Source organism: Hippopotamus amphibius, chromosome 1 (assembly GCF_030028045.1).
Source record: "Hippopotamus amphibius kiboko isolate mHipAmp2 chromosome 1, mHipAmp2.hap2, whole genome shotgun sequence".
NCBI lineage: Eukaryota > Metazoa > Chordata > Mammalia > Artiodactyla > Hippopotamidae > Hippopotamus > Hippopotamus amphibius.
Window position 1 is genome coordinate 157,546,978 of NC_080186.1, and position 16,346 is coordinate 157,563,323.

Sequence of the window (16,346 nt, forward strand, 5' to 3'; positions counted from 1 at the left end):
GCTTAGCAGCATCCCTGGTTTTTCCTTACTGGATGCCAGTAGCACCCCTCAAGTCACAATAATCAGAAAAGTCCCCAGGCACTGCCAAAATTCCCCTTGGGTGCAAAACCACCCCTGGATGAGAGTCACTGCCTTAAATGCACATAACCCACACAAATCAGAGCCTTTCCTGAGAGTGCTTCTGTCTGTCTCTCACACATAAGAAAAACCACTGACTCCTGGCTGTAATGGAGAAAAACTGCTAGTGATCAATGTGAATTCTATGCATATTTTAGCTTTAAAGGCTATCTTTTGCTTTCCTTTTTCTCCCTTTTCTATGACTATGATGCCACTAGTAACTATATAAGTGAAAATGAGTTTGATTTTCATCCAGAAATCTGTAATGTTAGAATTTTGTATCAGGAAACCACCTTTATTCAACCTTCTCAAGTACTGATGCCCACAGTAAAGACAAACTACTGTGCTGAATTAAAAGCTGTTAAACTTTGTGACCAAAGACTTTTCCCCTGAATTTGGATAGTGTTACCATAGGCACCAGCCACCAACCCAACACTGACCTAAAAGTTTGCATGTGTGTGCGCACACACAGACACACACACAGACACAAGTATAAAGCAGTTCTCCTCCACTACTTAGTTGTGCATTAATCCTCTTCCATTTGTGGTGGATGGAGCCAACATCAGCAGTGAGAGAGTCTGAAGTTATGTTGATTTGTATTGTGCAAATGCAGGTAAATTAGCTAAAGGTCAATTCTAAGAATAAACTGACAAGATGGAAGAGGTTGCTGAAGACAGGAGACTTACTTAATCCTCAGGTTGGCATGTAAGTGCTTTTAGAAGGCTGATTAACCGGAAAATCACCTCCTCCCTCCTCCAGGACAAACCTCTTGATAGTCATTGGACTGGGACACATTTTTCTTTAGCCTTTTCAAAGTAAATTCCCTAAAAATAAAACAGGGATGAAAGTCTAGGAACTAAAAATTCTTTACCAAATAACACAATTTGTTCACAAACAAGAACATTTTTTTTAAAGGTTAGGAAGCTGGGGAATAAAGAGATCATTTGGGAAGTAAAGGAGGGAAAGGAAATGGATCAAATTTAAGATTTTTAAAAAATTCTTGGCCAAATAATCTTACTTAGTGGCTCAAGTGCATCCATTTCATTAATCACTCTTCACTTTTCCTTTGATAGTAGTTTTTACTTAAATATTAACCAATATCATGACAAGCGTTAATCTAAGCTATCTATTCTCTACTTCCTGTTGCATGTGTGAATCTGGTACCTCTCCAGTTACTACGTTACATGGATAGGACCAAGTGGGTCATTGAGAAACCTCAAATATTTTTCTTTCTGAATAATCATAGTACGGCCATCTCTCCTAGTCAGAGTGACTGGAAAATTACAGAACTTCATGACATTACAAATGGAATTTTGAACCCACTCATTTCTTTTTTAAAAATTTATTCTCCTTCATGGGTTTTGCTTGAAGTTTTTAGTTAATGTTGGGGTTCAGGGTCTTCAATTCTTTCAGAGCTTCCTAGTCCTGCTTGAATCAAACTGGACAAACTTAGCAGTACAATGACTCGGGATTCTATCCATGAAACACAGCTAAATTCACTAAATTTTCCATATTCATTTTGGGGGTTTGTATGTGCAGTGATTGGAAGCTCCTTTGGGGCCATACCCATCATTAGGTTCTGAATCACCCTCAGGTTCCTCTGACTCCAGCTGTAAAAAGGCCTAGAAATGAACAACTCTCTTTGGAAAAAGTCAGTATTTTTGTTCCTTGTTGGGTATCATTAGGACACATCTCACTCAGATATGTGCTCCCATCTACCCAGTCATAAAACTATATTGATGTAGGTTTTCAGTTTGGGGGAAAAAAGGCACAAACATCAAACATACACAAAATGGAGAAGAGGTTATGACAGACAGATGAAAGGGCAAACAAATTATGGAACTCTGCTTTGCCCTAGTCCTAGGATATTCTTCTTTGGGTCTCCTTTCTTAAGATAATGAATCATGCATGCTTTGACTCGTTTGCAGTGGAGAGAAGGTGAGAGGAAGTGCCTAGGAAGTGAGCAATGTGTTGACCTCTGCATAGTTCCTCAACAGCAGAGTTTCTCGAAGGAACTCATCCCGTCAAAATCATTAAGGATGATAGCCCAAAATGCAGACTCCTTGGCCATGTCTGAAGTTTCTGAATCAGACTTTCTGGGGTTAGGGTCAAGGGATCTGCATTTTTAAAAGTACTACAAATGCTTCTATGCATGCTTAGCATTGGAAACACTGCCAAAACTTTTGCAATGGAGGTCATTAGGGGAAGATTCTCCATTCCAATGCATATGGCGAGATGAGAAAGACAGACATTTCAAACAAATAAGCTTTGTGCTTGCATCACAAAGCTGGGATTATTAAAGTTTAACACTCTTTCCTTTCAGCAGGGGTGGAGAGCAATAACCATTTCATCTAAAATCAGAATAATGAAGGCAATATAAATCAAGCCCATTTCAGCAGGTTTCATTTGGTCTAATTTCTCTGCAGATATTAATTATTGTACAGTCCTGTACAAATGACATCTAACTCCATTTTAACTCAGAATATGGAATGCTCACTCTGATTCTTTCTCTTTTGTGTTATTTTGACACTATAAAGGAAAATAAATAAATTGGAACAGTGGGCCATCAAGATTGCAAGATACCAACAATACCCAGACATTAAGAGAGAAACGGCCCAGGCTGAACCTATAACCCAGCATGCAAATTGGCAAAAACGTTTATCTGCCACAGAGTCATCGAAGGAAAAATAACTCTCATCATTTTCCTTTGAAAATTCCTATGTCATGTGGAGGTGATAAAGGATTCTTCCTGAAAGCTCACAGAGTCTTAACTCTAGGAAAGATCATCCAGGAGACCAAGACCAGTCAAGTTTCACATAATGACAGCAAGTGGCAGAAATGACCAGCACTTAACTGCTCTGGGTTGAGCCACGATGATGGATACAACACGGGAAGTTTGAAATTGTAACAGGGAAGAATATACGAGAATCAAAGTTTGTTTCCCATTTTGGGAGTTGGCATCAAGTAATTTTGCAAAATATCATATAGGCCTTTCCTTTGTCTCACTGGAGTCTGTTTTGCCTGGCACAGACAAAGGATAATCAGAGAGGAATCTAAAGCCCAAAGAAGCAAAAGTAATCCAGAAGCACAAGCAGTGGCAACTAAGAGGACCCCAAATGAACAATACACGTCTGGTCTGTGCCTATGGATAAAGGTGCCCTTGAATCAGACAAGGCCGATGGAAAAGTGAACAATTCCTTGTTAGCTCCGCTTTAATAGATGTACCTCTCACAAATGAATGGGCTTGGGGTAGACAGAGCGATGGAGGAATAAAGAACAAAGGGAACACTTACGATTTGTGCATCGTCCCCCTTTTATTACAATTCACCACGCATGCATTTCCAGGAAGATAACTGTGCCTACAATTACAAAGGATAACATCACTGTCTATTTTGGAAGCCACTTCACTTTGTTGTTTCATGGCCATATCTCAGTGCAATTTTCTTCTTAGCAGGGGGAGGGAGAGCACACTACCACAGTGAGCCAACAGTTTTATTTCCCTGTCTTCCCCCTTTCCTGCTCAACACAGATCACTTCCTTTTTGATAGTGGGTAGGAGGATTTGATATAGTTCTAACTTCAGAAGACCCACATCCCATAGAGAATGACCTCCCAAGCTCAGTGGATGTTAGCATTGCAGACTTTTCTAGGAGGCAAGCTAAGCTGGGGCTCTACACATAAGATTCCTCATTCATTCGACCCATTTGATGCTACTAGTCTCTTCATATCAGCCTTTGTCGTAGCCAGAATTCAAGAAGAGAACCATACATATTGTTCTGCCCAGAAATGAACTAAAAGTTCTTCAAAATATTTTAAGTTCAGGAAAATGGGCCTGATTCATGGTGCAGGGCCACTACAGCGTTTAATCTTCTAACTCACTTACCCAGAACTCATTTCCAATGTTGCAGGCCACACAGACCTCACTTGAACTCCACTTGAACTAGGACTGAAGATGTCCATGGACTCTGCACCCCTGCAGAGCCTTTTACTGATCAGGTCTACTGTCATCTCCACAACAACAACCACACAAATGAACACCAAGTTGTTGTTTTCAGCTATTCGGACTATTTGGTGTGAGTGTCAGTCTAGAGTTGACCCAGCTTTAAAATACTATTGTTGTTTTAAAGAGACTTGCCACAACTGGTTTTGTTCACTGGGGGTATAAAGACAGCCTAAACATAAACAAATTCATGACAGGTCAAAGAAGAGAGAAATAATGTCATGAACATTTTCTCTACAGTGTTTAATTTCCTATTTAAAGTATTTAGTAGAAGTAGTGGATTGTCTGCCATCTTACTAGTTCTCCGATTCTTTTTAATGTGTTTCTATCTTGAAGCCATTACAATCAGCTCTGAAATTTAAGAAAGTTGGGACTTTGGCCATTTTGGTTAGACCCCCAACTCTTTGACAGAACTTCCACTAGGACCATAAGAATCATTTAACCAAGAAGTGAGTTTGGGGATACTTTCACCAAATTCAACTTCTTGGAGCATTAAGTTCTATGGTCCTTTGCAGAATCTTCTATTATTAATATGATACTTTGATGTGGTATAAAGAAACATTGAAAGAATGAAAACATACTGGTAGGCTGGACAAAGCTCTGTTGTAGTTAAGACCAAATGTCTGCAAATACACTACTGCATAAAAGAACACCACTTAAATTCATAATTATAATTCTCTTGACAACTCAACTCCCCAAACGATCTTTCTTTTCCACTTCAGCAAAACTGTAAAGTCCGTTTGAACCATTAGGACAAGAAAACATTGGTGGAGTCTGCTGCCCACGTGTGAAGGTAAGAATTACAAAAATTCACAAAGATATGCATATACTAATCGGCAATAAGAACAGGCATCAAGACAGACCTCTTACATGATAAATGTGCATCAACGAAAGATTTCAAAAAGAAGCAATTGGTCATTATGTTTCCCTCCTACAGACATCATCCAGTTGCCTTTATTACCTGTGATACATATACACAAACACACACACACAATAAAAAAAAAATTAGTAGTGCTTGGCACACAATTAATGATGGACAAATTATATTTTCAGTTCCCACTGAAATGCATGAGGAATGCTGAAAGTAAAAACTTGCCCTTTAATCTTCATTTACCACAAGTCTATGAAAAAACTATTGGTACGTTAATAGAATAGAGTCACATGGATGGATGGCTATTAACAGTTTCTTTTTGGCTGTGTCTATACAGGTCAAGGGTGTAATCAAGAAAGACAGTTTAGAAAGTCAAAGTCTTAATTTCAGAGCTCCAGTTATCTAGTTGGGTTGTTCATAGACATCAGAGAAATGACAGCCAAATCCTAGTATGGACACAGCCAAATCCCAGATCCCAAAGGCAAACAAAACTGGCTATAAGGAAGAAACAATGAAGTGCTGCAATTTTAACGAGTTATGAGAAATTACTAGGAGGGGTATGGAATACAATTTCCTCTTAAAACAAAAGGCTGGACCCTTATTCAAGTACTGTGTGTTGTTCTTACTTCCACAACTACACAGGAATGCAGGGAACTTCATGGAGATTATATGAAAAGGCCACACCATTAAAACGTGGGCAGTAAGGACTCTGAAACATTGAGAGAAGGAAGTCATTCAGCTCAGGGTAGAGAAGGCTGAATGTGGGGGTCATTTTGTGGTAATTTTTGTGGCTAGGGTTGTTTTTGTTTTTTAAAATCACGAAGAATGTTTGACAAACTCTCCTTACCCTCTCCTAGTGCAGAGAAAGAGCAACACAGAAAAATGGAGCCTGAGGCTGTTAATTTCAAAATAAGGAAGATAATTTGTTGATGATGAAGGTTATCCGATGTTAGGAAGTGCTGCCAAGAGAGGCTGGGAAATCTTCCCAGAAGGGTTTTAAGAAAAGAGCAGAGGCTCCTGTGTCTGAAGGACTCTAAGAGGGTGCTGCTTGGAGCAGGGACACACCTCTTAGGAATCCCAGGCCCTGGGGTCATGTGCACTGTGTGTATATACATATGTCGTTGTGCTTGTGTCGCACAAATACTCACACTTACGGAGTCAATATAAACTGGCACATAATCGATTTGAGTGAAAAGTCATATAAATCTGCCATTCCCCCCTTACCCCATAAACAAAAGGGAAAAGGAAAATTTAAAAATCCAAACCTATGGCATTGGGCCAGATCCCTACTATATTCTCATTCAAAGGAGGGAGGTAGAAGAGGACAGAAAAACCCAGTTTGGGATAAATGATTCCCAAAGCTTCCCAGCTATACTTACGTAGCTGGCTCTCATTATAGATAAGATACTCAGCGCATGGGACCAAGTTAACAAACAAATAAATAAAGAACCAAAAAAGAGAGAGAGAGATTTTCTTATACTTCCACATCTGGAAAGAAATCTACCCTGTGGATTGACATGTTAAGGTGAACTAGGTAAATAGGCAGTAGTATATCAATGGGCTACTGTGTGCTAACAAAGGTGTATTGTTAGTTGTTTTTCTTTTCAAATATGGATCTCTTTTAGGAGGTTTATTTCAAAATGGTGACACGGTCTGTTTCTTCTCCCACCCCGCCCCCCGCCCTCTCCTATAGATGATATTTTCGTAAAAGTTCAGATTGCCAGGGATGTTTTCTCTCGGGGAACCTATCTGGAATTTTGATCTTTAGGAAATCCTGGATGCATTTCTCCAGCTCTTCCTCAATTGAGAGCTTTTCCTTAACAGCTTTTTTTTTGCTGCTCATGTTCGACTCCCTGGAGCCTGAAGTCAGAGTCCGGAGCAGATCACTTTTCCGTCGCATCTCGGACTGCTGGATCAGTTGGACGGGGCCCTTCTTGATGGGACGGTCCAGAGTCTGGATGTTGGTCTGGCGTGTCACAGGCCCACAGATGACTGTCTCCTGGGGAGAGCTGGCCTCAGACTGGCTGTCGCAGCTGGAGGTGGAGAGGTCGTTGCAAGAGGTGCCACTCTCTCCTTCTTTGTCACCCTTGCCATTCTTGCAGCAGCAATCACAGTGCGAGGATGACCACCTAGAAGGCTCACCTGCAAGGAAGCACAGGACCCAAGGGATGAATGTCAGGCAGCTCAGCGTGGAGTAGCAACATAGCACCTGAACATACACAAGCATCCACAAACATGTCTTTAGAAGAAATGGGATGGCACACAGAATGGGCTGCAACTGGAGTACCCAGCACCAAGTTCATTGAGCGAAGGAAGTTGATGGCATGCTGCATAAGAGGAAATACAGTATAATGCTTCAGCCCACGGGCACTGGAGTCAGATAGCTACTCAGCTATACCATCACTAACCTTGTTGCCTGGGCATATCCCTTACATTCTCAAAGCTACAGTTTCCTTATCTGTGAGATGAGGATAATAATGTCCCTACTTCCAAGAGTTGTATGGCAGGTTTAGATAAGGCAAATGAAATTCTTAATGCAATGTGCAGCACACAGTAAGCACTCAATAAATGCTAGTTGATTTTACTGTGCCTGATGTTAAACCCTAATCCAATGCCCCATATCACTGCAGTCAGGTAAACAGGGGGCGTCTGGAAGAGTGGAATGCCAGCTACCAGGCAGGGAGGGCTTACTTTGTGCCAGCCCCCATGTAAGCTCTGGGCACCCATCAACTCACCATGATAATTCGAAGAAATCAGTGGCTCCGCTCCCAGTTTCCATACAAGGAAACTAATGCCCTGGGAATTTAAGAAACTTGCCGTAGTCTGCACAATCTGTAAATGGCCAAGCTAGGATTTGAATATAGGTCTCCCAAATACTTAACTAAGGCTGTCTGTAAAATTCCTGCTACTCTTTCAAAACAATTTTCAAGGTTTTACTTCTCTTTCTGAAGTCCTTGTTCACCTATCCTCAGAAATAGTTGTCAATTTTTCCTCTGAGTTATGGTCTTTTTTTGTAAATACCTCTATCATCGTACATATCACACTTTATTACAGTTCTTTTCTACCTTAGGCATTTCAGTTACCATAGCATGAGCACCCTGAGGTGGACACAGTGAAGTGTTTCATTGTTGTCATCCCAGAAAATAGCTCAGGTCAAAGTGTAGAAATTCAACAAAAGACTATCCCAACAATAACTTTTAAGTACCTGGACCCAGCCATACCTGAAGCCAGATCTGTCAATGAGCTTTCACTTATATGATCCACTACATTATATTTAAGCCAGTGTGAATTCCTCTCTCCCTATTTCCCTAAGTCTTGGTTCACAGCACTGCATTCAGCTATTTGGAGGCAGAGACATTTTTCAGATACTCAGTTGGTGGTTCCCTAAACTAGGAAATCCACAATCAGGGCACAAAGCAATTTCCTAAACATAAGTCACTGCTCCCAGCTTTCCATCCTTTGAACAGCCACAGTCTTCTTGGAGTCATGAACTTAATACTGTTTATTGATTGTATGCTGTACACTGGGTACTTCATATAGTTCATTGCACTTAAGCCATAAAAAAAAAAAGGAAATCAACCCTCTTTACGATGCCAATATTGAGGACAAAGATAATGTGGTCTGTTTATATGTTTTAAAGGAGACCAGGTTTTGATTTGTACTATATCTTATAAATAATTAGTCACATGATAATATGCTCCCACTTTATTGTCATGTCTAATGTGGTCAAAGTAGAGGAACCCTAGAATGGAAACTATTTAAAAAGTTATATTCTGCCATCTTTTATAACACCTGTCCTCTACATATCTAAATGATTTAAATATTTTCAGTAATTTTTACATTTTTCCCCAGAGATAGTAAAAAAAAAAAGTCTCAGTAAATCACAATGCCAAAAGTATCTCTCATGTATACCTGTTCTTTTGAACCACTTTTTAAAATGTGACTGAATATTCACTGTATTTATGTACCCATTAAATGAAATGCAACAATCCAATTAGCTAAAAGGAATCACCACAGCAGTAATGTCCTAGTTATCTCAGGCTATTAGAAATTAGTATCTTCTGTGCAACAGAGAAACTGTTCAACATATGCCAGCTGGTGACAGAAAATATCAGCAACAGACACCGGTGTCTGTCTGCCAGCCCAGATTCTGAGGTGAACACTTTTTCTCCTTCAGAAGGCAGACTCTGCCTCTGCCTCTCGAAACCTGGCCAGCCCTGTACTACTATGACTCGATGGAGAGATGGCTCCAGTGAACTGGGTCAAGGAAAAGTAATCACCTCAACTCAGAGCTGATCTAGCTTGATCTTTTCTGAGAAAAGTTCAGAAATTGAACTTAGCTTTTAAAAAAAAGAAAGAAGAGGAATAGGAGAAAGACAGAAAGGAGAAGAAGAAGGAAATGTGCTGGAATACGCCTGCCTGTTACCTTAAAACAAGATGATAAGATATTTTGGCCATAAACCCTGCTGAACTGGTCGAAATACAAGCCTGTGTTTCTCTGCCCAACAGTTACCTTCCCCCGAAAGTCGCTCCATTCAGTGGACTTGGAGGGAAACCTGAGGCTTTTCTAAAAGGCATTTTAACAACGCAAACACCATCAGGGGAGGGAGTCCTGTGTATTCATGTGGAAAACTGCACACAGCCCTCCGCGACCTGTCCAAGCCAAGAACCTGGCACAGATGCACTATTTCCTCCCCGAACTGCTGGGATGATCATGGATTTGAATGTCAGCTGGGATCCACCAGCTTCCAGGCAAACGGAAGTATTACTTTCCACTTATTCTAGGAGCTACCATTATTAAAGGGAAATTAAACAAATTTATTTTAGTGGAGCCTGTTATACTACCACATGTTTCAATATCTTATGAGCACATCTGAATGTTTTACTGTTTTGGAAAGATAATTCGTAAGATGGCTTCTGAAGTCTATATAGTAGGTTGAAATCAAGGAAGAATATGGGATTAATACACTCTAGCTGGAGGTGCTTTGTGAAGAGTCATTATGAAATTTGAAAAAATAATCAAAAGTGAGAAGAGAACCACGCTGTTTCTTTTTTGGAAGCATTGTCTGTCTGATCACCCCCTTCCCAAGAATTTAACCACAACAGACAGAGATTTTAAACCAAAACACAGAAAACACTTTCACCCTTGCAGTCCCACTGACATGTGCTCACCTGTTCTGGAAAGTGTAAATGGATCTATGAAAGGTCTGTTCTGTAACTCTAGGTATTCTAGAATCCCCCCAATTTCAGCAAATTATCATCTCCTAAATACCTTGGTACTTCAAATTGCAAGATACTTTTGTTCTCAATTTGCTGAGGTTTCAGTGCTGGCTAGAATAATTCTCTCCATTTGAGAAGAAAATAGGTTACAATTGATTAGTCAGATATAGGGAGAAAACCATTTCATTCCCAGAAAAGTCTGATTCATTGATATTAAAAAAGCAAAACCTCTACTGCCTTTTGAGGGGTGTATTAACTAGCTGCTGGTCAAAGAGCCTAATAGCTCTTCCTCATTTTTAAATAAACTATTGATGAATTTGTTGGATTTCATTTTTGCTGTCTGGCACATAACAGAGGTTTGATAAATGCTTGATGATTAAATGAATGAGCCAAACACATGTGCTGAATTATATCAAGTTGATAACATAGCAGATAGATTTCAGGCTCCAGAGTCAGGCCCTGAAATATGCCAGCTTGGACCAATCACTTTACCTCACTGAGCCTCAGTTTCCTTATCTGAAAAATAAGGCTGGTAATAGTATCTTCCTTTTAAGGGTTTTAGGAAAATTAAATGAGATAGTTAATTAAGGTAAAGGTGTTTCATGGTTTGTGGCACCCAATATGCGTTTCAATCAGCGTACACATTTGCTCTGCTAGAAGCCAGACACTGATCTACATAAACAAAACAAATCAGGAGCTTGTTAGATATGATGATTATGTTTCCACTAACATGCTATACAACCAATTCTTAGGTCTGGCTGGAGCATCATGTTGGGAAAAACACGGATGCTATAATTGGACTCGTCGGGAAAATGTACACTCAGCATTTCATAATGTCGGACTCTGTTCGGGGGTGGAGAGGAACCACTAGCACATACAGTGCCTGGCGCATAGTATATGACCAGGAGATCATTTTGGAAGGAAGCTTCCTTTAGAGTTCAGTGCTTAGAATTTCACAAACAGATGAGTCTTCCAGGGTAAAAAAGTACTTTAGGACACATGAAATCAATTTAAACCCAGAGCCCAGAGGAATCTGTAGTTTGGATTAAATGGGGAGGGGCAGGAAACTCAATAGCCTCAAGTCCTTAAACACTAAATCTTCCAACAGTTTACAGTTTGGAAAACTTGAGGACCAATCAAGAAAATTATATGATTAGACTTGGTGCCTTTCCACTGTAGCCCTAAGTCCTTACTGACAAAGAAGGAATAAAAGAGGAAAGACTACAGAATCTTTCTCCCCTATGAAAAATTCAAACCCAGCTGAGTGAAACCCGACTTAGCAAACTCACAAAGTGCTTATGCATTTTTAAGAGAGGCAGCTCTGCAATCCACCCACACTTCAAATGCTCCACCTGCTAGTGGCTGTAAACACAATGCGCATCATTTACAGCAGCAGCTGGGAAAACTGCTTTCCCCTGTCTTCTCTGTCAATGATGTAGGAGCCTGCAAGTCTGGGAGCGCGGTGGCCAGATTTAATTTATCCAGGCTGCTGAAACACTCTCTTGGTATGCCGGTTGAAAAGTCAATAATGCCCAAATTGATGTTTTTATAATTCTGCTAACCTTGGAAAAGATATTGCATAGTGGAGATTGGGAATAGGCAGACTGTGCAAGCATCTGAGAAAAATACATCTTCCAGCTTGACAATCATCATTTCTTCCTTGTGGTTGACCTTTTCTACATTTGGCCTTGGAGAGACCCAGCTGGGGATCCTCATTAAGACATGGCAAGTTTGGGCAAGAGCAGACAGTTAAACCACCCATGCATCTGTCAGGGCCAGTCAAGAAAACAGATGTTCCACCTGTTATCTGAACAGGGAGAATTTAATATAAGGAACTGGTTAAACAGATGTTGGAGGAGCCAAAGACAGTGACTGCAAGAGGTAGCTACCACCCTTAAGGCTGGGAAGACAAATAAAAGAGAGGGGGTTACTAGAACCTAGATGCTGGCAAAAGGCATCCTGTGGGAGGTGGGATCCAGGCATGTGAGGAGGGCACCCTGCTTGCTGGTCGTGGTATCTCTGAAGGAGACTGGCTCTAGGGATTATAGGAAAAAAAAAAAAAAATTGGGAACTGGGACCACCTGCTTCTGGGGTAAATAAAAGCTGGGTTGATTCTGATGAGCAGGAAGTCAACAAGGAGTCCTTCTTCTCCCACTGTGTTACAGTCTTTCATGAGCACCCCCTATGGCCAGAACCTAACAGGAAGCCAGCTTGGCCAATGAAAAGAGGGGTTAGCTGAATCCCAGCCTCAGCATCACACAGCACAGTAGAGAGGGGTGGGTTTGAAGCGAAGAAGCAACAGCTTAATAACAGCATACTGACCCCGTCAGGGATGCAACAGAAAAGAAAGACACAGCCCTTGACCTGCTGGGCCATGTGAATGGAGGAGTTAGGGAATGGAAGTAAAAGAACCACCATCTTAGTTCCATTGCTGCCCAGCTGCCTTTTCTTTTGCATTTGCTCTTTCCTCTACCAGCAGCTTGTTCTTCTGATTTTCATCTGTTTAGCTTTTTTTGTCGATCCCTTTCTCAGAGCACCTTACCTATCCATCCCCCAACCCAATTTAAGCCTGTCCCAACTTCTAGCCTGCTTCTATCACACACCATGATGTGTAACTATGGATGTGTTTCTGGGTTGGCTTAATGTCCATTTTCCTGTGTTAAAGCCTGGGTTTGTTCTCTTCTGAATTCTAATGCACATGCCAGGGACCAGGCTTTTAGGGCAGTAGATCCTCAGGAATTACCCACATGAAAATGAATGGGAGAGGAAATGGATGATGTGTACGGAAAGCAATTTTTGGTTTAGAGTGTTTGTGAGAGGCAGTAAACCTTCCACCAAAAGAAAAAAAAAGAAAGAAAGAAAGAAAGAAAAAGAAAAGAAAAATCTGACCTGCAAAATGGAAAATATTCAGGCATATCACTAGGCATGTATATGCATGTGACAAAAACATAAAACATGCTGATCAACAGAGATAATGGCAAAATCCATCCAGCATTGAATAACTGTACATACATATTTTCTAATTGATTACTCGTAATTATTTATTAATATCCAAAAAATAATCCCTAAAGGCATTATACAACTTAAGTAAAAATTAACTTTCTTAACCACTCAACTATGGTTTCTAGTCACTACTTTGGTGATGCTCAGACACCCTCCTAGCTCAGGTGTTTCACCTGTGAGTTTTCTCTCTAAATAAGGCAATGCGATGATGTGTATAAGGCTTTAATCCTGAAAGTGAAACTTTAATCCTTTAGGAAAGTTAAACTTTAACTTTCAGGCCTACTGCCTTGCTCTTTCAAATGTTCTTTGATGACACACTTATTTCACATTTTCCAGGTCCTTTTGTCCTTTTCTTGCTTTCTTCCTCTTTACTGTATTTCCTCCTTTTAGTCTCAGCATTTTTCAGCTAAGATCATACTGAATTACTCCTGTGGCCCATCTGATCTCTTTTTCCCACCCAGTCTTCTTCACCCTGGCCACTTGCTTTTATATTTTTCTTCACCAATTTTCAGAAATTTGAAGAAGTCCCCCAAATAACAAGTTCTGCTACAACTCCTCTCAATCAATATCTCAGAGTATTTTATCTCAGAATGAAATATATATGAAACTATTACAGGGATTGTATGTCCCCCTTTTCTAGTAAAAACATCCTTCTTTTCCTTTAGGGAACTGCCCCTTTCCTATCACATCCTGATGGGCCTTCAACCATGGTGCTATGTCTAGCCACAAGGGGAGGACACATGTGAACTTCCCATCTCGCAGCTGTAGTGGTTGATTCAGGCATGGTCATGTGAGCCAAGCTGGGTGAATCGGAGTCCCCATTGGGACTCTTCTGCTCAAACTTATGGGTAGTATCTGCCTTATGACATGGGACATGCCAAACTAGGTGGATGTGAGTTCACTGGCTATTTTCTTTACCAGTTCGAGAGGATATTTATGCATGAAGAACACAAGCAGGACAGGCAAAGCTGAGAAATAGTCAAGAGACAAGAGCCCTACATCTAGCAGTATCACAGGCTGGCCCCATCCCTAGCCTTATAATTTTATAAGCCAAGAAATTCTCTTTTGGCTTAACCTAGTGGAAGTTAGTTTTGTATCACTTACAACAAGTCTTGAACACTACATCAAATTCATATTAACACCTTTAATGTGTCTCTAGTTTACCGTTGTCATCTTTTGAACACTTGTACAATTCTAGCACTAATACTGGTCAGTGCTTTAGGGCACAAGTACTATTAGTTTTCTAAGCTACTTTGTTGGTGACTTGTTTCTTTTCTGGAATCATAGCCTCTTTGCTACACTAGTCCCAACAAATTTGACTAACACTCTCAAGAGACATACTAAGGCAATACTGCCACCTGTTGTACATAGTTATTCCAACAATGAATAAGATAATAGCTGTACCTCCAAACTTAGCATAATAATAGATATCATTTATTGAGGACTCCTATGTGCCTAGCATTGTGCTTCGTGCTTTACGTGATCTAATCTTTGCAGTAACTCTACTTGGTGGATGTTATTCCCTTTCCTTTTTATGGAAGCCAGAACTGTAGCTCAAAGTGGTTAATTATCTGATCCAAAGTTATAGACTTTATAAGTGGCAGGTTAAGAACCCTGATCTTAGGCTTCCCGCCCCCAGAACTGTAAGAAATAAATTTCTGTTTTCGATAAGCAAAAAAAAAAAAGAATTCAAATCTAGATCTCTTTTAATGCAAAGCCTCTGCTCTTTTTGGTGACCACATTATTCCATAGCATGAGAATTTTCTACTAGAGATATTTCAAAACAGTAATAAGCCAAAAGGGTTAAAGTGTGGACTTTAGGACATGATAGTCCCAGTGAGTCCAGCCCTTCGGTAAATTTTCAAAGTAACCAACTGATTGAACAACTTGAAAATCCAGACTTTTCATAGGGTTTTTTTTAATCATTATATTTATGTAAGAAATCTCAGCTCCCTTCCTGAAGTTCACTGGAAAGAATTACAGAAAATGACTAAATCAAGGATGAAGAGTTCTGGTACCTTTCTGAGGTGTGGGCTATATCACCCCCTCCACCAGTATCCTGTTCCACCCAGGCTGCCCTTATAGTAATCAACAGTGTTTGAAGTATGCATTTAATTAGCACAGGAAAAAAAGCTCTGCCAGTTAATTAAGATTTAATATTTGCTAATACTGCTTAATGAATTTTCAACAACCAGCCAATATATGCTACCTCCTCAAAGTGGGAAAAACCAAAACACAATAATCTATGGCTTACTGATGAATGCAAACATAAATTTCTATTGGTTCTCCTGGTAAAAGAAAAAAATAGCCAAATGAGCCCAGAGCAGTTGTCCAGGAGCCAGAGTACCCTGGAAATTTTTTGAGAATCACAGATAAAATAAAACAACTATCTTAGACCATTTATAAGTCATAAGCTGCTTTGAAGTGGAAGTTAACCAGAAAACTTCAGATGGTGAGAAACACAGGCATAAGAAATCCAATCAGGATGTGGTTTGGAACTCCCTGTGGGCAGGTCCAGCAGGTCTGGGGCTCACAGAGTGTGAGGCCTGAAAGGAACTTTAGAGGCCACTGAGTACCTTGTTTTACAATGAGGAGAGAGAAAGAGGCCTAACAGTAGCGTCAGAGCCCAGCTCCAGGTCTGCAGCCCTGTCTGGGACCTTGCCAGGGACACAGCTTGGGAGGGTGTGGAGTCATGTAGGAAAAATCAGACCCAAGTGGAGAGGTTTTCATATCTGAACAGTCCATCACCTGGCGGACAAAAGGTCTCAGGAAGAGTCCATTACTGAGTACAGTGAAGATAAGCACAGGGCAGAGCAGTTTGGAGATAACAGATTCCCCTAATATGACCACATGCCTAATGGAGACAGACAGACACTAAGTGATGATAACGCTGACCTACGTTTGCACCTACCCTATGCGATACACAGGGCTGAGCACTTTACCTGCATCATCTCACCGAATCTTCAAAACCAGTGACCAGTGAGGAGAGGTGAGTAATTACAATGCTAAATCCCCACCTCCCTGGGGGGAGAAGGAGGTGAGTGGGGACCAAACTTCCCCAGATGCCGGGGAGGCTGACATTCCATCATAGAGATCTTCTCAGAATTAGCACTAAAAGGCCTGCTTTTAAACTGCA

General features: G+C 40.6%; 1 protein-coding gene across 1 annotated transcript in view; it reads right to left on the bottom strand.

The window, feature by feature from the left end:
• Positions 1-6,643: 6,643 nt before the first annotated feature.
• The window catches only part of KCTD16 (potassium channel tetramerization domain containing 16), a 247,554-nt gene continuing 237,851 nt past the window's right edge, over positions 6,644-16,346 (bottom strand). Inside the window, exon 2 of the mRNA XM_057699014.1 lies at positions 6,644-7,129. Within this exon, the coding sequence (XP_057554997.1) occupies positions 6,675-7,129 (455 nt within the window). The 3' untranslated portion in view covers positions 6,644-6,674. The remainder of the gene's footprint in view (positions 7,130-16,346) is intronic.